The sequence below is a fragment of the Zeugodacus cucurbitae genome, chromosome 5, assembly GCF_028554725.1.
Source record: "Zeugodacus cucurbitae isolate PBARC_wt_2022May chromosome 5, idZeuCucr1.2, whole genome shotgun sequence".
Lineage (NCBI taxonomy): Eukaryota > Metazoa > Arthropoda > Insecta > Diptera > Tephritidae > Zeugodacus > Zeugodacus cucurbitae.
This window is the reverse complement of record NC_071670.1, coordinates 6,020,918-6,048,555: the sequence shown is the minus strand read 5'-3', so window position 1 is coordinate 6,048,555 and position 27,638 is coordinate 6,020,918. Positions and strand designations below refer to the sequence as shown.

Genomic DNA, 27,638 nt, shown 5'->3' with positions numbered 1-27,638 from the left:
TATTGTATTTGTAATTGTGTTTAATTTTTTTGTCTACTTTACTATCTTTTATCTATTTTGTCTATGCGCTGCTTTGCTAATGCGCGGCAAGCACACAACAAAAAAAAATTCCAAAAAAATTTCTAGCAAAAAATCGTTGTACACGTAATAAATGCATTCTAATAATTTATTTTTTTTTTTTTTCAAAAATATTTTTTATAGAAATATTAACCATCAAAATCACATGATCAACAGACCTTGTATGCAATAATTTTTTACACACCTGTAATGTGAATTTTCAAATTTTAACACTTTGAAAATAGCAATTACTCGCCACTTTTTGTTTGTTTTTAACAGTTACAACAAATATATATTTTTTTAAATATATTATTATTTTCTTTTTTGATTTCACATGCAGCTTTGTTGCCAAAAAAGAATTTTGCACTCGTGCTTTATTTATTAGTGTAATACATACAACTTCAAGTAGTACTCTGTGTGTGTGTATGTTATGCTATTTTTTTGCACTTCTGCTACTTATGTTTCTGCTATATTTATGTATATTATTAGTATAGCTGTTTTTCAATTTAACAGTTGTTGTTGCTGTTGCTGTATGCGCGTTTCTTGTTTTTGTTTTTATTGCTGTGACTACTCAATATTGTTTGCTTGTTTCTTTATTTTATTTTTGCTTTTCACCGCTGTTGTTGTTGTTATTTTCAACACCACTAATAAAAAGATATATTTGTTGTTGTTGCTATTATTATTGTGTAGGCACAATTTTTTTTTCCACTGATACGAAATCGAGAAGTTTGCGTTCTTCCGCGTAGACACACCGCAAAACGTGACGTACTAAACTAAACTGAAAGTCGTCGTCGCCTAGCTCCGGTCCGGCATCGTTCGGTACAATACGCGCCGCTCTTAACGTTGATGTTGCTTTTTAGGTGGCAGCAGTGGCGGCGGCGGCGGCGGTGGCGGCAGCGCATTAGTATGGTCTCCTCAATGTTGTTTGACGGCGCCTGCATAAATGTACAGCTGACAAACACACACACACCCAGCTGTAGCCATACAACAGTGTAGCGCTGACAACAGTGACGTCGACAGAAGACAGCGACAGCAGTGACAGTAGGTTACACTAACAACAAAGTATTTGTTTTACGCTCTCAAATACGTATGCATAAAGCTGTGGAAAAACAATAACAATAAAAACAGCAATAATAATAACAACAACACGCGTAACGCCGCGACAGTCCAACAGTTAGCGTGTCGTCGCCAGTAGCCATCGTCAGCGCACAGTGTGTAGCGGCGCGTATTAAAAACACACAACGAAGAAAGTGAGAAGGCATAACAGCAAAAATGGGTCATTGGTCTGTGAAACAATTTGTGTTTTTATTTTGCTTCTTTTCTTGTTCTATTTGTATATGACGTTGCTGTGACTCTAACACAAGTTTTTTTCTTTATTTTTATTTTTACTTTTTTTATTATTATTTTTGTTGTTGTTTTGCTATGAAATAATTACGTAGATATTACGTATGTGTGCGCCTTTCTAGGTATATTTATTTATTTATCTACAAAACGTGTCGGTCACGTGTATTGGTAGTCATTCGTTGGTGGGGAGCTTTGGCAGTTTTTGCATTTATAGCGTTTGTGACTATTTCAGCGTGTTGTGGGTGTAATCAATAATTTTTTAATTAATACAAATACTAATTAATGTGCTTTACTGAGACTTTGACGGTTAGTTTGACGTGTAGTTGCTTTGAAAGATGATTTTTTTTAAATATTTCTCACTGAATTTATATAAATATATTTTTTACGTTTTTTTTTAATGATTGTTCAATTTGAACAATTTTCTTTTTACTTTCTCAGCAAATTTCGAGTCAAAAAATCATAATCTTTTGTAAAGTGTGCTTTAAAATACAGATTTTTCAAACATTCTGCAGTTTTTTAGTGAAAACTGTATTCTTCTTCTTGACTGGCGAACTTGACTGTATTAGAATTTAATAATAACATATTTTCACGGAAAGAAAATAATGTAATTCACTCAATACTTTTATAAGGCTTAAGAAAAATATGAAAATATGATATTTAATACAATGAAAATGCGTTAAGCATTAAATAAGTTATAGTTTTTTCGTAAAAGACTTATTATAATTATCTCAATTTCAATAAGTTTTGTAATATTTTAAAATATTTCAAGAATTTATATGCATTAAAAATCGAAATTTCAACGAAAAAATTCTAAATTTTTTATAAAAATAATATATTTTAAAATTACAAAATAAAATTATAATTTTCCATTACTAATAGTAAAAAAAATCACCGATAAAATTACAAATTTTAATGAAAAATTATAATTTTATTACAAATTTTAATGAAAAATTATAATTTTATGTTATAACTTATTTATTTTATATGTTTTATATTATTTATATATTAGTAGTAATATTTTTATATTAGGAGTCGAGTAATTGAGACACATTTGTTAAATAAGAAGAGTTTTCTAAGTTTGAAAAAATATACACGTTTTTATAAAATATTTGCTGAGAAACCTAAGATTTTCCGAAACCCAATACTTCATAGAACTTAAGAAGCCACACAGCTAAGAAAATGTGAAATTAATATTGTTAAACAGACTCCCTAAAATTCTTTGTAGCGAGTACTTAATTGAAATAGCATAATAGAGGTCTCTTAAATAGCAGCAATTGCAAAAGCTGTCACCACTATTTGAAGATATTTTTTCTCAAAAAATTTCAAACCTCTATAATTTATTACACTAAAAATAATCCGGCAAAGTACTACAACAAAGCAGAAATTATCTAATTCACAAGAAAAAATTTCTTCCATTTGCCACAATTTAATTTTTATTTGTTTTTTTGCAAAACACACCACTATGCGCTCTCCTCCCCAACCCACAACAACCAATCCCTCAAAGCCAGCGCGGCAGCAATGATAATAATTCGCAAATCGGCCAATGCGCTGTCGGCGTATGTGTCGCCAACGCCGTGGCGGCGCATTGTTGTTACAATTTTGTCGTAGCCGTACGCCAGCGTCAGCTGCACTTGCTCAGCAAATATCAGCGATAGGTAGGGGTATGTGCTCTCTAATAGCATTATACTCTCTCATCTTACACTACTCATCGTTTGCTTTGCACTGACTGTGTTTGAAGTGATGTGCTCTTTGCATTTGCCTCACTATCGGCATATTCTTTGCTACATATTGTGTTATTGCTATTTGGTTGAACAGAGAATATCAGTTCATGTGCTCTGCTATGAGCGCGCCTTCGCTCTAAAGTGTGCTCTTTATTCAGCGCCAACTTTTACCCCTTTCATATGTTTCAGCACGCGCTTACAAACTCTTATACTTTGAGGTGTATATGTAGTTCTTTATTCAGCTATTCAGCAAAGTGATCGCTGTCAGTATTTCCCCTACTTGAGAGTGCGCGTACATACGCTCTTTGCAAGCTGACTTGCATTTTGTATATTTTTAAAGAGATTTTTATATATTTCTAAGACAGTTTTGTTGTTTTTGCTCAATTTGTATTTGCAAATGTACGCTCGCACAGCTGGCTGGTTGACTGGCTGCCGGCCGGTATTTTTTGTAATGCAACTGAGTCAAGTAAATGTAGATTAGCCAAAAGAAGAGTAGAGAATAGTGGAGCTTTTGATTTTATATATATTATATTTTGTTGTTGTATTATTGTATAATTTTTTGTTGTATTTTATATATATATTTTTTTTTTATTTTTTTTTTGTATTTTTTTGTTGCTTTTTTATTTTATTTTTTTCGTTTTACTCAAATAAATGTCGGCTTTTTTTAGGTTTTATGACAAATTTCGCTGAAGCTCAAACATTTTTTCGTCTATATCTCTTTGTATACAAATGTATGTACATATGTACATAAGTATGTTGTAATAGCTTTTAAGTGTTAAGCGATAAAAATTCGGTAATTATGTTATATATACATACATATGTATGTATGTATGCATGTATGTAAATTCACATGTATATCGCTAGAGACACAGCACTTCCGCAGCGGCTGCTGCCTTTTTGGTAGGCGTTTAAATTTAGAAACTATTTAATGCTATTTTAATTTCATTTATAGACTTATTTTTATAATTGATTACTGTACATACATACATATGTACATATACATATAAAACTATACGTTACGTCAGCCTTATTGTTGCAGCTCTGTTATATATTTTTTTTATCAGCAACATTTGGATTTTAACCCGCCCACCCACTGTGTCAATATGGCGTTAGCATTGGTCAAAGCTGCTGCTGCTAAGAGCTTTCAGCGCCATACACACATACAAATGAATGTGTCAGTCAGCTGCGTACAATAGCGTTATGTGCGTTTTGTTATAGATAAGCAGGCAGTTGTCAGCAGTGATGCCAAATAGACACTTAATTATCAGATTATCTGATTTATTTGCTACCGTATTTGGTGTATTTCATAATTTCTATTGACAATTACGACAATTGTTGTTGTTGCTTCACTTTATGATTTTCTTCAAACCAAAACCTCATACTCAGCATTTAGGCATTACAGAAAGTTCACATTTATTATCTACCAGAATTTATTCTTAATTTAGTATGGTGTTCTTCTTGATCTTCAAACGAATTTTGGCCTTCAAGTGAGCTTTTGCGCTTAATAACCGTTTTATAAGTCACACGTCAACACTTCTTCTAAGCATTCGACAGCACTTATGCTTCTCATTCTGTAGTATGGTATGACATACTACTTGATCCATGTGTTAATATTGATATTTTAGAACGTCAAAGTGTCTTCGCTAACATACTCAATGAGATAGACGCGCATCATCTAGATCCTATTTCAAAAAAACATTGAGCTCCTGAGCTCTTGAGCTTAAGGAACTTTGTTTTATTGCTACTTTTGAATCTCTGATATTATTTATTCGGTTCTCATTTGGAATAATATTCCTGAATGGGAGGGCTAGCGAAGCATAACAATGAGAATCGCGCCTATAATGGAATCAGACAAAAACTAACAATCTACAATTCGCTCACAGCCTTGGCTTCTGTATGACGATACGGGACGATATAGAAAGGTCCTTTGCAAGATTTTTAGATGTTGGCGACGACAATCGTATACGGTCCACGACATTGACCAGCGAGTTAACAGCCAGTGGCTGCGCTGGCTTGCTCAGGTTGTGAGGATGGATGATCGACGTATTCAATGTGAGAGACGTTGGTGAAAGACGTAGAGACGGATTGCAACTGTTGGTGGTGTAACCCAGATGCAGCGACGGAACTTGGTGTACGAGAACGGTTGATGGAAGTTGGTAAAAGGCGTTGAGACAGACCGTAGCCGTCGGTAGAGTAACCAAGACGAGACTTGAGGTACGTGGCCGGAGAATGCGAACGCGGGAAGAGCGCGTTCTTACATCAACTGGCGACCCAATCAAGTTGATAAGTCTAACTAAAGAAACTGCAAACTTGCTGCCAACGAAAAGTACAGTCAGCTGCAAGGATACAACAGTACTCCCGAATCCCGTGTTTTGGCAACGGAAAGAAAGTTTCATGCAAAAGTAAGTAAACCAAAAAAAAAAAAATTGCAAACAAAACAATAAATAAATAAATGGTAAAGTAATGCAACAGCGACAGATGTGCGCGGAAAGCCAGCAAATGGGAACACATAAATGCGCGGGACCGTCTGACGCAGCGTAGCCTACATAAGCCGGTTGATTGCATTTGGCAACAACCCCAAAATGCGGCGTTGAAGAAAGCAAGAAAGGGCTGAGCGCGCACTGCAAAGAAAGTAGAACGCCATAAACGCCAATGAGAACACAGGCACACAGGCAGGAAAAGGGAGAGAAAGCATTTCGCTGATAAAATTGCAATTTGCAACAGCAGGACCAAGCAACGCCGTATAGTCATACTGTATGTGGATTAAGTCGGAATGAAAGTAAGCCAGGGACGCGTTATAATAGTTGGCTGGCGGCGTACCGATCGACCGATTAAACTATATTGTAATTTGTTCTTGTTGTTGCTATTGTTACTGGCGGTGGTTAGAAATGTGTATAGAATAGCGTCAAACAAATTGGTATCGGCAATTCAACGCTGTAAGCGGCTGTTACTACGCTCAGCTGCTGACGCGGCCGTGTAAACAAACGTACGTTACTCTGTTGGTCGAAATTTACGTATGGTCTAAATATTCCTATTTATGCGTATACAATGTATGTGTTGGACCGGCCGATAGACCGACCAACAACAACTGCGCTGAAGCTGATGACGCTGCGAACGCTATCAAAACAGCCAAATCGCCACTTTATCGAGGCCAATGAACCGCACGCCGCCAAAAAAAAAAAAAAACAAGGTGGAAAAAGTGAAGAAAGCACACATATTAATGTGTACGAAAGCAGTACAAAATATTGTGCCGGTTGCTGTTATTTAGCTGGCTGTGCGTGGCTCGGACTCGAGCTCGAGCTCGTCGTATGCGTTTCATTCAGCCACACTGTTGCTATTGCCGTTTGTTCATGACTGTTGCGTTTTCGGTTATCGGGTTACTACTTTTTACGTTTTTTTTTTACTCCGAGCATGCCGTGGCCAGCCGGCCGGCCGGTCCGTCTTGTACAATGTACGACTTACTGTTTGTATATATGTATGTATATCTGTAACATTATTCGCATTCCCTTTTCATTTTTGTTAACGAGTTTGCACAATATTTTCTTTTAACATTTTTGTAACTTGTCTGTTACCGATTTACTACTACCGGCATCTGTGTTTGGCAGCCCCCGCTATAACCACATACATATGTACGTACATCTGTATGTAAGTAGCTTAAATCGTAATGCGTATTGTGCGGTTCTGGCTTCATTTTACAGGTACGCTGATGCGTTGCTTAGCCAGAGTCGGACGGACTGTAGTTGTTGTTATAAGCCGCCAGCTGCACGAATATGCATCAACATACAGTTGCAACTGTAGTGGATTAAGTCCACGCGGTAGTACATTTGAAACGGTTAATGCTGCGAGATTAAGTGTCATCAAATTGAGCGCATCATTCCACGCGGCTACGGATACTGCTTAAATATGTCAAGTGTATGCCGTGTATGCCTTAAAGTGAACTCGAGGACGTACCACGACCTGCAACTCTTTTTGTAAGAGCTCTATATACCGCTCAAACACATTTCTATGAAATTTCACCCGCGCTGCAACAAAGCAAAAATGAAGTGTACTCGTGGACGTACCACGTAGGAGCTCTATATGCTTCGCTAGCGCATTTCTATTAAATTCAACCGAGTTGTAACAAAGCCTAACCTTCAAATCTGCGAATCCATACCTTTACTCACAAATCCTGCACAAGTTCTCGACGGCGCAGGCGCGGCTAAGGTTAGGGTTACGGCTACGACTCTTCGACTATGGCTTGACGTGAGCTCGAGGACGTACGTACCACTTTTTGGTTTTAGTAAGAGCTCTAGAAGCGGTGAAAGCGCAATTCTATTAAATTCAACCACGTTGCAGCAAAGCCTAACCTTCAAATCTGCGAATCCATGCATTTACTCACAAATCCTGTACAAGGTCTGGACGGCGCAGGCGTAGCTATACACATTAGAGCGTTGTTTGGACGAAACGCAGTACAGTAACTTAGTGCAATCAAGTCCCGTTTGGAGCGCATACAACAAATAAGCAGCTGGCTGGGATAATGCGCATGACGAATTTACAAAAACGCACACAGAGACGCACACAAGAGCGCTTCCAAACCTTTTCCTTGTGTATTTAGGTCGTTTCATGTATCTGTCGTGTGTGTGTGTGTGTGTCGGTCTGTATGTATTTAGGACATACAAAATTCTCAGAAATTTCTAATGAACTAACAAATAACATAACCTAAAGGTACGAAAAGAGCGACAAAGGTACAAATATACATACATATGTGCATACGAGGGTATGACGGTGTGACAGCAATCAGTGCATACCAAGCGCCGTAAAAATGAACTAATAAGAGAAGAAACTACATATGTACATACAGTCCGAAAAATGCATACAAAGAAATCTTAAATACAAATGTATGTACGTTTAATCGAAAAAAACAAAACCAACAATAACATAATAACAACAACATTGTTAAACGCACATAGCAGCAAAGGTGTCCAAACAGCAGTCAAATAGCAGCGTTGACGGTGGCGGCGCTCAAATTCATAACCTAAAATCGCTTAAGGTATGGCTGGCGGCAAAGGATCACATTGCCAACAACGACAATAACAACAAAACATTAAAAATATATGTATACCTAACCTACAGCCGTACATACATACATATGTATATAGGTACATTCGCATTTGGGACGGCTGGATGCTGTTGCTCTGCCACTGCTGCTGGTAGCCGGTCGGTGTGTGTGCAGCAGAAATAATTCAAGGTTAAATTTTTATACCTTTCGCTTTGTATGCGCTGCTTCAAACACAACTAAACACACATACATATGATTTTTTTCTCAATAATATTTCGGCAATAGAAGCTATGCTCTTGTAGAAACAAAAGACCATGTGAATGCGTACATACATACATACATATTAATATTGAAAGCAGAGTTGCTTATGCGGGGTTTACAGACATACAAATATTTTTATCTCTACATACATACAAACATGTTTGCATACATTTTGTATGTATGTATGTATGCATATAGAGAAGGCGTGTTAGCGTATGCTGCCGAAAATTTGTTGCTCAGGTAGCGAGGATATACTAAGCTGCAGCACAGTGGCTATGTTGTACTTGCTTTGTAGAGGGGGAATCTAAGAGTTGCTGGCATTTTGTATTGCAGGCTCTTTTAAGAAACTAAGCGTGCTACTTATTCAGTATATGTACGTCATGTTAATTGTTTTGGCCGTCTGAACACTTCAAAATAATCGATAGTTAACGATTTTCAAACATAAAAACATTCAATTTCTCTATATGTAATATAAGAAATATTGGGTCCTAAATCTAAATTAATTGTTTTTAGAAAATTTCGAATTTCGAAAAAAATTCGAAAATGCTAAATTTAAACTAAGGAAACCCGAAATGTCTCGATTTTAAAAAATATGTTTTAATATATTCTGAAATTAACTGATTTTTGAATTTCAAAACACTTTGAAAATGCAATATTTTTAGGATAAGAAATATGAAATGCCTCGATCTTTGAATACACCCAGAAATTAATTGATTTTCAAAAATTTTGAATTTCGGAAAATATTCGAAACTACAATATTTTTAAATAAGCAAACATAAAATGCTTCGAACTTTGTATATAATTTCTAAAAATATTCAAAATTAATTGATTTTCAAATATTTCGAATTTCGAAAATGCATAATTAGGCTAAGAAAACATAAAATGCGTCAGTCGATCATTGTATATATTTCTATATATTTAATATTACCAAATTAATTGATCTTCGAAAATTTCGAATTTCAAAAAAAATCGAAAATTCAAAATTTAGGATAAGAAAATTTGAATCTCCTTGAACTTCGCATCTATTTCTAATTATATTACAAAATTATAAATTTTCGAAATTTCGAAAATGCATAATTAGGCAAATGAAACATAAAATGCGTCGATCTATGTATGTATTTCTAATAATAAAAAAAAATTTATTGATTTTCGAAAACTGCGAATTTCGAACAAAATCGAAAATTCAAAATTTAGGATAAGAAAATTTGAAACGCCTTGATCTTCGAATCTATTTCCATTTATATTACAAAATTATCTATTTTCAAAAATTTCGAACTTCGAAAAAAATTTGAAAATGCAATATTTTTAAATAATGAAAATCTTTGAATATATTTCTAAATATATAATATTACCAAATTAATTGATATTCGAAAATTTCAAATTTCAAAAAAAATCGAAAAAGCAAATTTTGAAACAGTATGAAATGTCTAGATCACTTAACAAAAATTCGAATGCCTGCAATTTTGGAAGATTATCTGCGTTCGGCGGGCTACGCCACTGCGCACACGATAGTGAAGTGCTTTCAAAATTGGTGTTGCTAAGTGAAGGTAGCAGCAGATGTAGCGTTTATAGTCAAAAGGCAGGAGCTGTAAGCGCACACATTGCAAATCCGTGAATTGGACGACGCCAAGTGTGAGCGAACAGAGAGCTAAATGTAATGCGAATTTTGTTTAAGTTGATGAAGCCGCAATATTATGTAAAAATAAAAATAACAAATATGCAAACGAAAACTTTGATTTAGTATTGTTGGCGTTGTTGTACAGGACGTCAGAGCGTGTAGCGCTGACAAGATCAAGCGCAATAAATGAATGAAAACGTCAAAGCAAAGAAGCCGCACTTCAGTGAGAGAGTGAGAGACAAGCAACAACAATGAAAACAGCATGGATTTTTGCCATAGCCATATTACGGCTACCACCGGGCTGGGAAAGGTCACGTACAATATGTTTTTGCTTATACAAATTCATAACGTGTTGTAGCATGGCAGCTATAGAAATAACAACAGCAAAACAACACCGTGTACAATAAATCATTTCTAAACACTTTTCTAACTGAAATACAGCTGTATGTATGGATGTGTGGCAGTATAAAAGCCGTGATTGGCGAAACGGAAATTGCTTTGTCTCGCTGAGTGGGTGTTTACGCGCACGCTTCCTGCGGAGATTTGCACACGCTGCCAACAGTCAGCAGCTACCTGCTGATTGAAAACATGAAGACATGAAAACAACAGTATCCCGCCAAAAAACAAATGCTGTTGCATCCTGTAGCTGGTCGCATAGAGTACGATGCCGAGCTAACTTGATTTCGAACGCCGACAACCAAGAAATATTCCATAAGCAACTAATTGTTGTTGTAACTCGCTTCAATTAGTGTTCACTTTGTTAGCATTCCATTCAATGTTAGCAAGCTGTAGTAAAACTCGTTTCCACGCTAACCGCTAAGCGCTTTCCTGCGGCTACTGCTGACGTCTTTTGGCGTTCGCTTGAAATTGACTCAAAAGCGCTTTTGCATTTCAAACTTAGGCAAAACAATTTGTTTTCGACCACAAAAAGAAAAGCAAAAACAATACGGCTGACGTTTACGCATATTTTATGCGCTCGCTACATTGTTGCGGCGGCGCCTTTAAGCCATTTCTGCTGCTGATCGCCAGTTTTGACCGCCACAACAACGCTTGGTATGCATTCGAGTCAATTCCGCAGTACTCAAGTAATCTCGTATTTTATTATTAATAACAATGCTAATTGTGTGCTGCATCAATTATTGCCATCACTGGCGATCGGCATCATCAGCCAAGTTAGCCAAGCTAGTACGAATTCGTATTAGTTTTGTCGTCAAATTTGGCGAACAGCTGTGGCGAACCAAGCTCAAGCTCAATGTGCTGAGTTCAGTTTTTTTTTAACCCAATGCTTCGACTTGTTTATTGCGCGTTTATAAATTTGTTATAAAAAAGTGGGGGAAAAAATAGAGCTCGAGACGTAGTAAAATTTAATGTATCACTTATAAGTTACTGTTTAGATATATTTGGTGAAGAGCCGCGGTTTTTTGGAAAATCTTCGATGAAATATATCAAAAATTCCAGTGGGAGGATACGGGCAGGGAGTCACTGCCATTGTTAATGGTAAGCTGTCGGTAAGAATAGTTTTCCGATCTTGGTGGAAATGTCGAGTATGAGGTATTGATATTTAAAGTTTGTGCGCAGAGACATCGGGGAATCAGATAATTCTGAGTGGAGATCTGAAGGTATATGACCTTAGAACTTTATGATATCGGAGCTTTATACCCTCAGAAGATGTACGAACTCAGAGTTTCTGCTCTGAGATATCTTTGGCTCATCGCGAAATGACAAGAAGTCTAAGCTGGAGCACTGAAGGCAGTTTCGTGAAGCTTTATAACATCGGAGCTTTACAATCTCAGAACTTTATTAATCAAGCTTGAAGATTGAAAATGTGTATGCAAACTTAGAGTTAGGGCTCAGAGACATCGTTGGTCCAGAGAATTCGGCACCATGTGTCAGAAATATATGAGTTGGAGCTCTCAAGTCAGTTTCTTAACCCTTATGGCATCGGAACTTTATGACCACGGCAGTTGAAGATATCGAGCTTGAAGATTGAAAATGTGTATGCGAACTTAGAGTTAGAGACATCGTTGGCTCACAGATTTCGTTTGCAAATCTAAGAGAATTTTGAGCTGGAGCTCTGAAGACAATTTCTTGAAACTTTATAACTTCAGAGATTTTTAACCTCTGAGCTTTATGTCCTCGGAGCTTTATAACCGCGGTAGTTGAGGATAACGAGATATAGAAATGTGAATTCAAGCTTAGATTTTGTGCTCAAAGGACAACGATGGATCAAAAATTTTGGCTCAAAGTGTGAAATAAAACTCTGCTAAAGCTCTGAAGGCAATTTACTGAGCTTATTAGCTCTCAATGAAATCTTAAATGTGTGAATAAGTATTCTTATACACACCTGTGGAAGCCTGTGGAAGAAAGTTTTACAACTTGAGGAAGAGTTTAACGGCTCGACTGTTTGACAAGTTTAACAGCTCTGACCTTTTTACTTCTGAAGTTCTATCAAATATACACAGAAAAAATGTTATAAATATAAAGGATCACTTAAATTTCTTGATACATCTCGATGTGGAAGTGGTATTGAAGGCAACTACAAACTTCATAGATCAGTCAGAAGTCGAAAGATCACTGACTTTTAGCAGACTTTAATAACAAAAGGAACTTTTAGAGCGTAGACTTGGTAGGAAGGAACTTATAAACATACAAAATGCAAAAGATCACTTGAAGCTTTTGAGAGATCTTAATGCAGTAGTAAGGAATGTTGAGTTCGCTGAGATTTTGATCGGTGCGGTAGTTGTAATAGAATAGTCAGAAGTCAAAAGATCTCTGACTTCAATGACAAAATGATCAAAAGCACAGACTTGGGAGAAAGTATCTTATAACCATACAAAATGAAAAGGATCACTTAAAGTTGTGAGATCTCGGTGTGCAGTTATATTGAATGCGACTACGAACTTTATTAAGCACTAAGAGATCGAAAGCTAGCATTTGTGAGGTATTGAACTCTTGGAGCGCATCAACCTTACCGACTGCTGATTTTCCGAAATATACTTATTTGATTATGTGTCCTTAAACAGTCAATTAAGTGGAAATGCAATTGTGGAAGCTGCGAGCGCTGACTTTTGAATGCAAATGCTGATAAGTACGCTTTGAGAATGATGAATTATGCAGCGGGCGCCAGGCGTACAGAGCACAAAAAAAAAAGTGGGAAACTATTGTTTGACTGAATGTGAAATGTTATTATCACCTCATCAGCAGGCGCATACTAAATAGATTGCAAGTTTGTCAAAAATAAAAATTCCCCAAAAAAGGAAGTTTATTGTTTTCAAAGTGTTTTTGTTGTATTTGCATTTTCTGATTTATTTTATTTGAATTTTTTTTTTTGCCATTTGCGCTTCAACTAATTTGACTGTCAATCAAAAATGCAATGCATACGAGCTAATTTTTTAACATTACATAATCGATGGGAATCAAATGATGCAACACATGCAAGGTGAGGGGATGATTTCAGCAGATAAAAGAAATCAAGAAGGTAGGAAAAAAAATGAAATTTTAGAAGAAAGACATTTTCAAGCATAATAACCCTTGCTAACAAGCCAACGCAAGGCAAGTGAAGGATGCGAACCAAATTTTTTTTTGTCTTCACTATTGTTGTTGTTGTTACGTTATGCAACAAAGTAACAGTAGTGTGGCAAACACAATTTTTTTCCACGCATGTGACATGTGAAGCGCGCAACTGTAACTCATTTGCACAGAAATAAACGCACAACATGGCTGGTGTCAAAGGAGCAAATATGAGCAGCAGCAACAACAACAATAAGGTTGTAGTGAACAGAAAAAAATGTTGGAAAAAAGTAAATTTGGGGGAAAAAGCTAAACTATTTGAGGGAAACGCAGTCAAGCAGTGTATGCTTAGGCTGCTTGTAGCTGCCAGGCAACAGCAGCCGTTGCAGAGCTGGTCACGCAAGCGCGTACAAGCGCACGTGCAAAAAAGGAGACTTCAAGAAAAAAAAGTGAAGTAAAGTAAAGAATGCCGCTATGTTACCTAGCAAAAGTGTTCTAAGTGAATTTAGAAGTGCGTAGTTGTGCTTAGAGCGGCGTTGTGGCAAACATAAAGGATACACACACACACACACTCACTCATTTGCCTGTATTATGTATGACAACCACTGTCAGTGTCACTGGCTAATGTTGGCCAAACTATGAGAGACAAATTGCCGGTAAAAGCGACATAACTGCCACAGTCATACATATCTACACATATATATGTATGTTTGTATGAATATTTGTGTGAAAGGAAGCTGCTGAGCGGCGGCGGCGCTGGCAGCATAAAGCATGGCGTGTGAGATACACAGAAGCTTTGTGAGCTGTGTGAAGTGCTTCAAGCAGAGGCGTACTGCTGGGTATGGAAGAGGCGTGCGGTGGGATGACAGGAAGCGCCACAGGAAGAAGGAGCAGTTTTGAGCATTATACTTATACATATGTAGAACATGTTAAGTGTGTGCAGTTGTTGTTGCGTTCTATGTATGTAGTGTTGTGAAAAAGATAGCAGCAACAACAACAACAACACGAACAAAAAAGACACCACCGCCAAAAAATTAGTAGAAAATTTTCGGGTATTCAAAAGTTGGCACTTGAAAAAAAAGAATGTGTACTTTGTAAAGCAACAACAACAACAACAACAAACAAATACCAAAAGGGATAACATGGGAAACTAGTTCGCAGGCGCGCACACTCTTTTATATATATATATATGTATGTAGATTATGCAGCGTCTTAGAATGTCCCTAAAATCCGGCATGCAAAATTCCAATTCATACAGAAAATTAAACAATTAAAAAAGTAAAAAAAAAAAAATAATCACACATAAATGTACATTGTTAGGTTTTCTAATCAAGCAAGGTACGTAAGAGATAGCCCTGCGGCAGTTTATTTTTCTTAACTTTTTTTCCAGTCACATTATTGAAGACGCTTGTTGTCTTTTCTTCGCGTATTATACGCGCATTTGTCGTTGTGTAGGCCAAAAAAAAATTGCAAAAAAAGTTTGAAATATTTTTAGTTTTCCATTTGATGAAATGCCACAACCCCAATAGAGTGATTTGCTGCTAAGCAGCAAACATTTGGCTAACATGTCTTTTGTATGCGTGATTTTGTGCCTCGCCTGTGGGCAGCAAGGACATGTGCGTGCATGAAGTGTAATTGTATACTTTTTTGCGGCAGAAAAAAAATCAATTTAAAATTTCTATTTATTTTTTTTTTAGATTTTTTGCCTGCCAGCACTTGAATTTCGATGACAAAGGTGGTTTAAAACTGGAAAAAATATAAGACGTAATGCCAGAAACTTTCACAGCAAGCAATTAATGTAAGTTTCAATAAGATTTTTTGATATCTATGTTGTTTTTATATTATCCGTGTTGTTTAAGTGTTATCCGTGTTGTTTAACTTTTATCCGCGCATGCAGGATAACTTGATATAGCTTTCCTCATGTTAAGTGAAGTTAAAAAACCGTAAAAGGCTGTGAAAAGCATTATCCGAGGTGTCAAAAATGTTGTTAAAATAAGGAAATACTTGATTTGAATACCATATTAGAACCCATTGAACTAATTAATCTTAATGAGTCAAAGAGCTAAAGTTCTTAGAAGCTTGAAAATATGTCATATGCATCAAAACTATTTAACCGCATAAAATTTTATCATATGTATAACAAATTATATATATTTTAATCAATAATACATTAGTTGTTGTTGGTATGCAAAAAATAAACCTTTTAGAAACATATAAAGTTTCCAAATATGTTATCCGACTCCATAATTGCTTTTCAAAATTATGAACAAACTCTTTTATTGTGAAAAATGAGTTATCCGAGCAGGCGGATAAGCATTAAAGTATTTCATTTTTTGCTTGCGAGCTGCTGTGAAAGCAATTTCACTAAAAAGTGACTTAGTCTAGCAGCGCTTGTAAAAATCAAGTTATCCGAGTATGCGGATAAGCATTAAATGAGTAAATTTTATGGTTGTTACCTATATTTCATACAATTTCATTGAAAAGCAACTTATCCATTAAGCTGAATTTTCATTCAATTATTGAAAGATGGCAAAAAATGCCAAAAAAAGCTATAATGTAGTGATAAACATCTAAAGTTTCAAAATCTGTTATCCGACTCAGTAATTGATTGTCAATTTTATGAATAACATGTTTTATTGTGAAAAATAAATTATCCGAGTAAGTGGATAAGCATTAAAGTAGTAAATTTTGTGGTTGTGAGCTACTTTTTATATAATTTCATTGAAGAGTGGCTTATCCGTTAAACTGAATTTTTATTCTATTATTAAAAGATGGCAAAAAATGCCAAAAAAAAAAGCTATAACGTAGTGATAAACATCTAAAGTTTCAAAATCTGTTATCCGACTCAGTAATTGCTTGTCAATTTTAAGAATAACATCTTTTATTGTGAAAAATAAATTATCCGAGCATGCGGATAAACATTAAAGTAGTTAATTTTTGCTTGTGTGTTAATTTGAAAGCAATTTCACTGAAAAGTGGTTTATCCGTTCGCGTAAAATATTATTTTATGCACTAAAATTGCTTAAAATAGTAATCAGAACAGCGAAGACACAGCTGTAGAAGCATAAAATATCTTATCCGCTAGCAAAATAAAACATTTGAGCACTTTTCACATATTTCTTATGTCAGTTAGCATGCTATACAACCTATTCAAAAATTTTCAAATGCATTGTTAGTTTTTTTTTTCAATAAAATTTTGTTTGTTGCAACTGTACTTGCTGCATATTTTTGTTGTATTAGATACTCGTACATCTGTGTCTTCTGATTCTTTAATGATTTTTTATGAGGAGGGGTGCGTTTTTTTGTATTAGTTTTTCCCTTATTTGGTAAGCACCCTACACGTAAAGGAGCGCCCATTTTATGTGCGTATCTGCGAGGGTTGCATATGTGTGGGCATGTCGTTGCGTATTTTGATATGCCTAATTTATATGTGGCAAAAATTAGCCGGTATTTAATAGACATTGGCCCTGCCTTTAATTTTGCATTCAGTAGAGTTTTTTCAATTTTTTTTTTCAGTTTTTTGTTGTTTTATTCCCATTATATGCTTAGATAGTTATGATTTTTAGCGGCAAGACGTGAAAAATATTTGTGCTTTGTTATGCACATCCGTTTCCGCTGACTGTATACGTTAGAAAGCGCTGTGGAGTGTAGCGCATACGCAGTGTTGCATTTACAAGGACAGCGTTGAATTTTTTTTCGGGAAATTTTCAAGCTTACAAACACTTGTATGCATATTTTAAGGTTTTAAAAAATATGTTTGGATAATTTAATTTTTTTTATTTTTTATTTTATCCGAACAGTAGCGGAAGTTATCCGCAATATGCAAATAAGCGATTTTTGTGAATTTTCTTTTTTCAAAATATAAAGCAAAATTCTACAAGCGTTTATAAGTATATAAGCATTTTCATAAAAAATTAAATTGATTAAAATAATTAGCAGTCAAATAATATCGGTTAGTGGCAACTACATTATTTTAAATTTTTTTCGATTTTGTTGTTAGTAAATGTATGAAATTTTTATTTTCAATTTTTTTGTATGTTTTTTTTTTTTGTTAAATACCTTGAGGTGCCAGCACCTTCCAACGGTTGTCGATCCAAAGGTGGATCAAAAATCTGTTCGCGATCTTCCTTTGACAATTCCAAGTCAGCAAATTGATCCATCTCAGATGCCATGTTTTTGCGTTGCTTATTTATTTTTGAATTTATAAAATTTAAAAACTGACAATTTTTTTTTGTGCTTTAGCGCAAATTTTTTGGAATGTTAACTTTTGTAGATTTTTTGGCTTGCTTTTTGTATAAACAACAAATACTAAAATTCACTTTTAGTATTTAAATGCAAAATATAAAATTTTAAAATATTTAATTTTTTTTTAATTTAATTTTGAACTGCTTGATTTGAAATTTAGTTTTTCGTTTTTGTAATTTTTTTTTAATCCAATTGTTTATTTATTTTGTACAAATTCAATGTTAAATGTCAATAATTTGCCAAAAACCTACAACGAAAAAAAGAAAAGAAAAAAATTAACACAAATATTTAATAAAAATTGTATAAAAAGCGTTTACATACATACATACATAAATACATAATTTTTTTAAAATAATTTTGTAAATTTTTTCTAAAGTCACACAAAAGCGTGTAGCGCAAATTTGAGCAGAAGCGCGCGTCAGCAACAAAAGTTGTAGCTTGTTGGTGGCGGGGTTAACGGTGTGCTGTTGCTCATACGTTGATAGCCATGAAGTCTGGCAGCGCTTGTTCATACGGCGCGTTGACAATGGCAGTTTGCTAAATCACGTTTGTTGTGTGTGTTTCTTGTTTTCGGTTTTTTTTTTTATTTTGTTGGTGTCTTGCTTTGTCGCGCTAATTAATTATCGATCAAAACAGGTTGACAGCTAAACAAAGATAATAATTAAATTTGTAAAATCTGTGGAATTCGCTCATCCTAATTATCCAATTGAGTGCATGTGTGTCAGTATGTGTGTTGAGAAAATGTTTATGGGAAAATAGATGTTAAATGCAAAGTTAAAGATTTATACGCTGTATTAGCGCTTTATCCGCTGTACTAGCGCTTTATCCGCTGTATTAGCGCTTTATCCGTATGCTTAAGCAAGTGAGAAAAATATTTTAAATATTGTATCAAGCTAAAAATGTTTATCCGTAGTCAAAATAAGTTTTAAAATTTTATCCGTCAACAAAAAACTTTGTGAATTTTTAAAAAATAAACTGTTTTTCAAGTGAAATTAAGTTAAAAGAGCTTAAACAACTTATCCGAAAGCTTTATACGCCTTATCCGCGTTGTCCGTATATTGTAACGAGTTACTAAACTGATTAAGCAAATGTTTCAAGGCTTAATATTATCAACCGCATTGAAATAGCGCACAAAATCTTATAAAATAAGCTTTTTTATTGGTTATTTGCATAATAACAAGTTATCCGGCTTATCCAATGACAAATAAAACGATTTTTTACAACTCAATTAGTTAAAGATTAGTATGTGAAATAGTTTTTTATACATATAAAAGGCTTTGATATAATCAATGCCAAAATTTTCGTTTTATCCGCTCTCGGATAATGTAAAACTGTGTTTTCAGAAAGTTTTTAGCAAGTAATAATAGTCAAGCTTGCTTTTTAATATATATTAAAGTAATAATTGCGTTATCCGTAGTTGCAAAACGCAAATTTTCGTTTTGTCCACTCTCGGATAATGTGAAAACTATGTTTTCAGAAAGTTTTGAATATGAGAATATTGTTTAAATAGCTATTTAATATATATTAAAGTAGTAATTGCGTTATCCGTAGTTGCAAAAGACAAGAAACACATATTAAATTGTTTTAAGAAATTTATTCATATTTAGTTACTTAATTGAGCGCACTTTTTTTCTTTTAATGGTTATCATGCATAGCGGTGGTGTTTTTAAATCATATACTTTCAAAAAACTTTATGTTATGCTTATCCGCTCGCATATAACTTTATCCGCACATGCAGAAAGCTGCTGAAACACTATATTGACTTCATTTGTGCCTCTTAGAGTACTATAAATGTAGTAAATCCGTTATCCGGCGTTCATGAGTAGCAAATAACACACATTAAACGCTTTATTTCTAACAAATATTTATTTTTGTACTTGAAAAACCGTTATCCGTTTGTTTTGTGCGTTTACAAATATTAAAAATTACATATTCCTCAGAGTTATATGCTTATGCAGTGCCAATTTTGTAAAATTTGCAGTTTTGACTTATCCGTTGCTTTCGGATAACTTGTTTTTATTGATCAGTTAACTTAGCACTTGCAGTAAAGTTCATCTAAATTAAATCGAAGCAATTTACTGTCGATTTTCGGTCAAAACTGTTGTCACTTCTCATTTATGCGCTTGGCTAGACAACAAAAATTGTGCTTAAAAGCCTTCAAAAGCTACTCACGAAAAAATCAAACAATTTTTTATATCAGTTAACCTAACGGTTACTTTACGACAAGCGTAAAGATCAAAGCAAACGATTGGAATTTAAAAATGAATGAATTAATGCAATCGACAAATGCAAATGAAGAGCGAAAAAGAATTTGAAAACAATAAAAACAAAAACAAAACAAATAAATGATAAGATATTAGTATTCAAAAAGTTAAATTGCATGGCGAATGAAACACGTATGTACAAAATGCCAAAGACATACAGGTTGTACACATTGTTATTGTTGTTATGCTCATCTACAAGATAACTTTCACTCCAAGCTTTTCCTAGCGCAAATGACATCATTGGTATATATAAATATGTATATATATGTATGTTGAATATTTTCAGTGTGGCATCCAATATTATGTGCCCATAACAGTACAGGACACTGCATTCGACAGCAAATCATTCGCATGCGCCATATAACAAACATAAACAATCGATAATTTGCTTTCAATACATACATACATACTCGTTGAAATATTCACTAATCAATCGAGTTTAGAATATGTGTGCGTGCGTATTTTATGAGGTCATTAGCATAATTCGTTGAGCATTCAAAAAAGGTTTTTTTTTTTTGTTTTCTAATTTTTATTATGAATTGATTTTTATGTGACGCTCGTAGTTTATGAAAATTATGAAGTTGTGACTGATGAAGTGATAAAAACCAGTCCAGCTGGAAGTGTGAATAAATGGCGCGGAAACTAAGAACTACATTCTTGTAGTTTTTTGCATTTTTTTTTCAATATTTATTTTTAGTTTTATAAATAGCATTAGTAGCAAACAAATTATTTAAATATAGAAAAAATATATACAGTTAATTAAATAGTATTTTTTCCATTAACAAAAACAAACACGAAGCTTCCAGCATATTGGTTGTATATAGTTGTAGATTGTACTGTCGAAAGAATACCTAAAACATAGTTCAGAAATCTTGAGTTTTGAGATATAAACTCAAATCTAATCTAATCTAATAACGGTTGTTAATCAATCTCAGACTCGAGACGCTCGAGCTCACAACATATGGATACCTCTTCTCTCTTCTAAGATAAACTCAAAAACATACCACAAAAGTTAACGCCGAAGATCGTTCAAGGTTTTGAAACTATCCAACTTAACTAACCCTTAAAACAAAAGGTTTCCAAGCTAAGAACGCTTAATAGATCGAAGAAATACTTTGAGGTTTTACCTAGCTTGTCCTCAGAACATTCTAAAATGTGACGACAGTTCAGCGATCTCTTCTTCAACTCATGCGTTCAATCGCATCTTTGTAGGATTTCCAATATGATAAGACAAACTAAAAAATATACCCCAAAAGTTAACGCCAAAGATCGTTTAAAAGTTTTTAAAATTTCTCATACTTCCTTTCAAACAAAGTGATCTTCAAGCTGTATTCAAAGGTTAATTACATCGAACCTCAAAGTATCCTAGAGTTTATAAGCTTCATTGACTCATTGAGACTCAAGAACGTGTTCATGAAAAAAAATAATAAAGGTCAATCTCAAGAAATATATTCTCGACAATTTGTTGATAAAAACTTTTTCCGAAGGTTCATTGCATCTAATGAGAAATTAACAACATGTTCATGAAAGAAACAAAAAAGGTCAATCTTATGACATATCTTTACGACAAATTGTTCCAAAATGTTCATCTAATGAGCTCAAGCAGTTAAGAATATGTGCTGGAATATGCAAGGTCCATTTCCATAGCGTAAAATAAGCTGATTTTGCGTATCGAACTCAGAATCAAAACTACTCAATCTCGAACAAAGATTTTCAGATTCTAGACGTCTACTTTCTTCTGCCATCTTTGAAAACTGTAATTCCTGAATCCTGAAGGATCGGAGGATCTCCAAATCAATAATGGTCCAGAAACCAAACTGCTCGGAGAAGATCGTAATTGATTCTCTGGGTTATAACAGTGTTCAGTAGCACCCTTGAGAGCATTCAGATTCTGATAATAATTTGAAGAGTGCTCTAAAAGCTTTAATATTTTCTATACAGGAAGTTATATTTCTCAATTACCCAAACCATGGTCTATAGAAAGTTTTATTCCTTAGAGCTTTAAGCTTCCCCAATTCGCTAGGTTAAGATACTTTTTATGCGATTTTACTGCCAAATTGGCTGTTATTTATAAACCACTAGCGATATTTAAAAAAAATACTCAGCCAGCGAGAGCATCTCGTGCGGAAGGTATGCAGATCGGTAGTCTAAAGTGAGCTTTGGGCGGACAGTAGAAGGGTTTTCAAGCGCTCAAAATTTTGGTTTTCTGCTACTGCATTGATCGGATTTTTCTTTAGTGGATGTGAGCTTTATAAGTCTAAGAACGATGAGTTCGGTCAGAGGTGATGCAAACGAAAAGCTTTCAGTAAAAAGTACGTACATACTACATGTGCTCAACAGAATGCCAAAGCGTATGAAGATATGCAGTAGAACTGATAACGGCAAGATTGGCAAGTTGAACTGATGTTTTGGGAGGAACTACGCAAAGAAACGCATGGGAAAGAGAGTACATTGCCAGGGGGGGCATTGCCAAAAAAGTGCATGAAAGCTAAAAACAAAAGTTTGAAAAGGAACAAACAAAAAAAAACGCAAGCGAGAGAACGCGTGAGCGTACCTGAGAGCTAAAGAGAAGATGTCAGAGTGCGGCAATTTAACAAATCGGTTGGACGGCTGAATGAAGAAGCCATGGTTGGGCGGACAAGACAGGCTAGGCTGATGAACTAATGCCAACAAGCGGAAGTGACAAAGGTGGGATGGAGAGTGGATTAGTTTGGAGGGTGAAGGAAAATGAGTGCAAAAAATATTTAATAATTTTTTTTCTGCTAAACACACACACAAACATATACAAACAAAATTTTGACAATTCGTGACACACACGTACAGGTTTGCTGCTGCTGCTCGTTGTTTTTTGCTGTTGTTGCTGCTGCGACTTTAACTGCTTTTGATTGCTCTCAAAACGCTGGCGTTTGCTTTTGCTGGCTCAACGACGCTTGAAGTTGTTGTTTTTGTTGTTGCTGCTTTTTGTTTTAGCTATGCATTTACCTTTAGAGCTAGTTGTTGTTGTTTTTAGACACTGCAGTTGGTAACTTTCCGTCGAACCAGTAAAAAATTTCAATTTATTTCGAATTTTTTTTTATTATACACTTTTTTTGTTATTTTTGTAAAACAATTTTTTTTTGTTTGCTTGTATGTTCGCACACAATATTTGTTGTTTTTTTTATTTTTATCTCAAAATTGTCCGAAAAATTTGCACAAATTTCTCACTACAATTTGTTAGAATTTTTTTTTCGCACAAAAAAATGTCACAATGATCAATTTGTTTGTAAAATTTTGTTTGTTTTCTTTTTTTGTGAGTTTTAGCGAAATTGAAAAATTATGAAAAATTTTTTATTGGAATTTCGGCGTCGTTTTGGAACATTTGACATTTACGTTGACTTGAATTTGACTTTGTCCAAAGACCAAAAAAAAAATAATTTCAAGGGGAAAAATGTTGATAAAAAATGCGGCTGTGTAAAGACAAAAGACAAGTTAAAATTTATAAGAACAATATATGCTTGAGTATAAGAAACATTTATAGATTTGTTCGTGTTTTTTGATTTTTATTGCTTTTGTTTTTGATTTGCTTTTTTGGTTCAACTTGTTACGTTGCTAATTTTTTCAAATGATGTCAGCCGACCGTGTTGGTCTTTTCGTAAATTTTGTTTGTGGTTTTTTATATACATACATATATATTTATGTTTGTGCGTGTCTTTTAGCTTGTTAAAGTGAACTAGATTGTTTGAACGCGTTCGCTTTTTTTGGGTGTTACCCGAGATAGCTGTATGTATTTTTGCTTCGATTTTATATATTTTGGTGGTAAATTATAAATTAGTCAGTTATAATTATTGAATATAATTTTAATGATGTCTCAATTTATTTGATAGCTTTTGAGTAGTCTCAAGCATTGTCAGTTTAATTATAATTATTTTTTTCTTGAATTGATAATTTTTATGGATTTTTTATTTAATTGTTTAATATATATGGATTTTATGGATTTTTTATAATATTGTTTGTATTATTAATTGTTTTACTATTTAATTGTTGTTTTATTAATTAATTTTTATTAATATTTTTATAAATTTTTATTTCATTAATTTTTTCATAATTTTTTTTTAATAATTTTTTTAATTTTTTAATTAATATTTCTACCAATATATTTTTTAATTTTTTATCATTAATTTTATTATTTATTTGTATAATTTTTTTATTTCTACTAATATATTTTTTAATTTTTTATCATTAATTTTATTATTTATTTGTATAAATTTTTTTTACCTAAAATAAATATCATTAAATTTAATTTTTTTATAACAATTAGTGCTGCCAGATTGAATGTTTTTAACGTCATAGAAATTATTTTAGTAATATAATATATTTTTATTTTAATATTTTTGAGCTTCACATGCAAAGAGTTTCCAAAATTTTTGTATTTATTAGTAAATAGAAGAAATAAAATTTTTCATTTACGAAAAGAAATTATTTTATTTTTTTTATTTATAAGACATATTTAAAAAAACTTTTAGTAAATTCTCGAATTTATAAATTTTTAATTTTTTTAATTTTTATATTATTTTTTTTTTTTTATTTTATTTTGTTTTTATTTCTATTTTTTTTTATTTTTGTAATTTATTACCATTTATGTTTTCTTGCAAATTTTCAAAATTTTTTTATTACTATAATTGTATTAACATTTTTAATAGTTTTTTGTGTCAATTTTAATATTTAAATTTTTAGGTGTGATTTTTTTTAATTCATTTAGTTATATTTCTTACTTTTTCCATTACATTTTTTGTTGGTTTTTGGCTCACATTGATTATTTTAACAAATGCATTTTATATTATTTTTAAATTTAGTAATTTTTTAATTTTATTTTTAGAAAATTATTTTTAATGATTTTTTTTCATTTAAGGAATAATTTTCATTTTATAATTTTTTATATTATTATATTATTTTTAAATTTAGTAATTTTTTAATTTTATTTTTAGAAAATTATTTTAAATTTTTTTTTTTATTTAAAGAATAATTTTCATTTTATAATTTTTATAGACATTTTTATACTTTACATTTTAATAATTTATAATTTTATTACTCTTTTGGGCAATTTAATTTTTTTTTAATTTTTTCTTTTTTTTTTATAAATATATTTATATAAAATATATATACTGTGTGTATATTATATATAAATTAAGTCAAAATTTGTACTAATTTTTAAACAATTTTTTTGTATTATTTGATTTTTATAAAATTTTTATTTTTAAAAAATGTATTTATTCTCTCCCAAAATTAAGCATTTTGAAATAAATGCCATTGAAATATTGATAGCACACAAATTGTTTATATGCACTTTTTGTTGCTTGTAAATTGTTTATATTTGTGTAATATTGTTAAAAGTGTCTTAGTTGCTTAAAAAATGTGCTTAAAACTAACAAAAAAAAATTTAACACTTTTGCACTTGTCTTTCTACCAATGACTTGGCGCCATTCATTTTTTGTTTGAATTTTTTAAATATTTTTTTTTAATTATTATTTTTTATATATTTTTTTATTTATTAATTTTCAAACAATTGTTGCAGTAATTTTTTTTTTTTAATTTTAATTTAAACATCTGTATGTGTGTTTGTGTATTTCTTTTGTTTTTTTTTTTTTTTTGTTAACAACAAACGAATTAAAAATAGCGAAACGCGCGGCACACAGTCGTCGTTCTTGTCGTTGGCGTTCGTTAAAAAAAGCACACACAATCGTGTCGGCGTTGGAAAGTGTGTTTAGTATATTTAAGTAATCAAAAAACAAAAAAAAAACCATGAAAATAGCAAAAAAGCACAAAAACTTTTTTCGGCTCGTCTCGGCTAGATGAACTGCCAGCGGCGTCTTTAGCGGTCATTTGACTGGGCGGTTTGTCTTAACGACAGTCAGTCAATCAGTCAGTCGGTTGGTCGTTCGTTCATTTGGTAGTTCGCTCTAATTTGCACGTCATCTTCGTTTTAGGTCTTGGTCTAGGTCTTGATTGCGTTCAGCGTTGACTTTGTGCTTTCTATCGGGTCGGGTCTTGCCGTCTTGTCTTTTTGGTACTGACTTGCGCACTCCGGCTCGTCGTCTTCTCCGTTGCTTACGGTTAGGAACGTTTTCAGACACTGACTGGACGGTCGGCGCTTTGCTGTCACTTGGCCAGGCGCGATTGCCGAAAATATGCCAACAACAGCAGCAACAACACACACACACGGCATAAAGCTTAAGTATGCTTTTTGAAGTGGTATGCGTGTAAGCACTCACTCAAACATGTACTGTTATATACATGTGTGTGTGTGTATTTGTGTCGAATATTTCATTTTCACTTTATTTAACAAAGTCTTGTATATGCGCTTGTGTGTATGAGTGTGTGTTTGTGTGACTGAAATTCCAACAAACTGCAACCAAAAACATACACACAGTGACGGCGCTCGTCGCTGCTCAATGGCGCTCAAACAAATACATCGCACACATGTATGTTGAGCGCGCTGAGCAGCTGCTTGTAAAAGGTAAAAAATCATTAAAAGCAACAAAACCGAAAAAATAAAACCAACAACACACATACATACATATCTGTAAACTGCCAAAAAATGTTTGAGTGTAACTGGTGCTCGGTGAGTGTTTGCTTGATTTTTGCGAATACTGCACTCAAAAAAAAAAAAAAAAAAAACCGTTTCGCGTTTTGGAGCCAAGTGTGAGCTTACATGTGTACATGCCATATTAGGCCGTTCGCCTAAAATATTGTCGCATGTGTCAAGTAATATGCTTTGTATGAACTGTCGAAGTAATAGGTTTTTGTTGTCTTTGTTGTTGTTGTAGTAAGGATATTTTTATGCTCTTTTTTTGGTTGTATAATGATTACATTTTTAATATTTTAAATTAATTGTCTGCGTGTCTCCTTGCATGTGTAGCTAGTCGGGCAGCGTGTGAGTCCTTGACCCACAGGCAAAAGCGCAGCTATGAATGTGCTTATATGTATACCAATCTCAATTCTTAAACATGTTTTTATTTCAGAGCAACAGTTATTATTTCTCTAGTTAGCTTTTAAGTCGAACTACCACTAATTTGAGAAAATTCAGCATAGACATTATCAATATTGGGCGAACAAAACCACACTTTCTGAGACTTCACTAAAAAAATATTTGTTTTTGCTAAGCGTTATAACCTAAACTCATTCCTGCATTGCATTGAAACATCTTAAAAACAATCCACATATTTAGTCAACGAAATTTCGTAAATTCTTAGTAACCTTAAGGCTTAGAACCGATTGTTATGCATAATGCGTTTTTGTTTGCAAAAGAATCCGTAAAAGATCCGTTGTCAATTGTGATCGATTTCTAATCAGAAGAACTTTGTCAATCCAGTATGGTACAATATTATTGAGTGCGAAAGAGCTTTCGCTAATGAATCCAAGTAAATCTCACTCTAAGTGTCTCCTTCGAAAGCTCTTCGTGACAAAAAGTCGCTCGCGTGAGTGACTACAAGGGACTCCTTGACTAACCAAATTTGCAGTTTTAAGGCTCATAAGAGCTTATTTGCTTTAGATGAGGTCCTGCGGATAAGGCAGTGAAAGCTTCCTTGTCTACAAAAACTATA

At 33.5% G+C, this 27,638-nt stretch overlaps 1 protein-coding gene and 1 long non-coding RNA gene across 6 annotated transcripts in view; one reads left to right on the top strand and one right to left on the bottom strand.

The window, feature by feature from the left end:
- LOC105218558 (insulin-like growth factor 2 mRNA-binding protein 1) overlaps positions 1–23,464 on the bottom strand; it is a 53,212-nt gene extending 29,748 nt beyond the window's left edge. For 2 of the 5 annotated variants that reach the window (XM_029044381.2, XM_029044385.2), the window contains exon 1: positions 237–838. Coding sequence is in view for 2 of the 5 variants with exons in the window: in XM_029044383.2 (XP_028900216.2) it covers positions 17,609–17,721 (113 nt within the window). In the remaining 3 variants the exon portion in view is untranslated. Of the gene's footprint in view, positions 1–236; positions 839–17,608; positions 18,042–22,879 lie in introns of those variants that run through there. The other 3 variants (XM_029044383.2, XM_029044378.2, XM_054232647.1) reach the window with 3 other exon arrangements.
- LOC114804745 (uncharacterized) overlaps positions 1–27,638 on the top strand; it is an 80,236-nt gene that overhangs the window by 37,257 nt on the left and 15,341 nt on the right. The window contains exon 3 of the long non-coding RNA XR_003752874.2: positions 15,247–15,347. This is a non-coding gene — a long non-coding RNA (uncharacterized LOC114804745). The remainder of the gene's footprint in view (positions 1–15,246; positions 15,348–27,638) is intronic.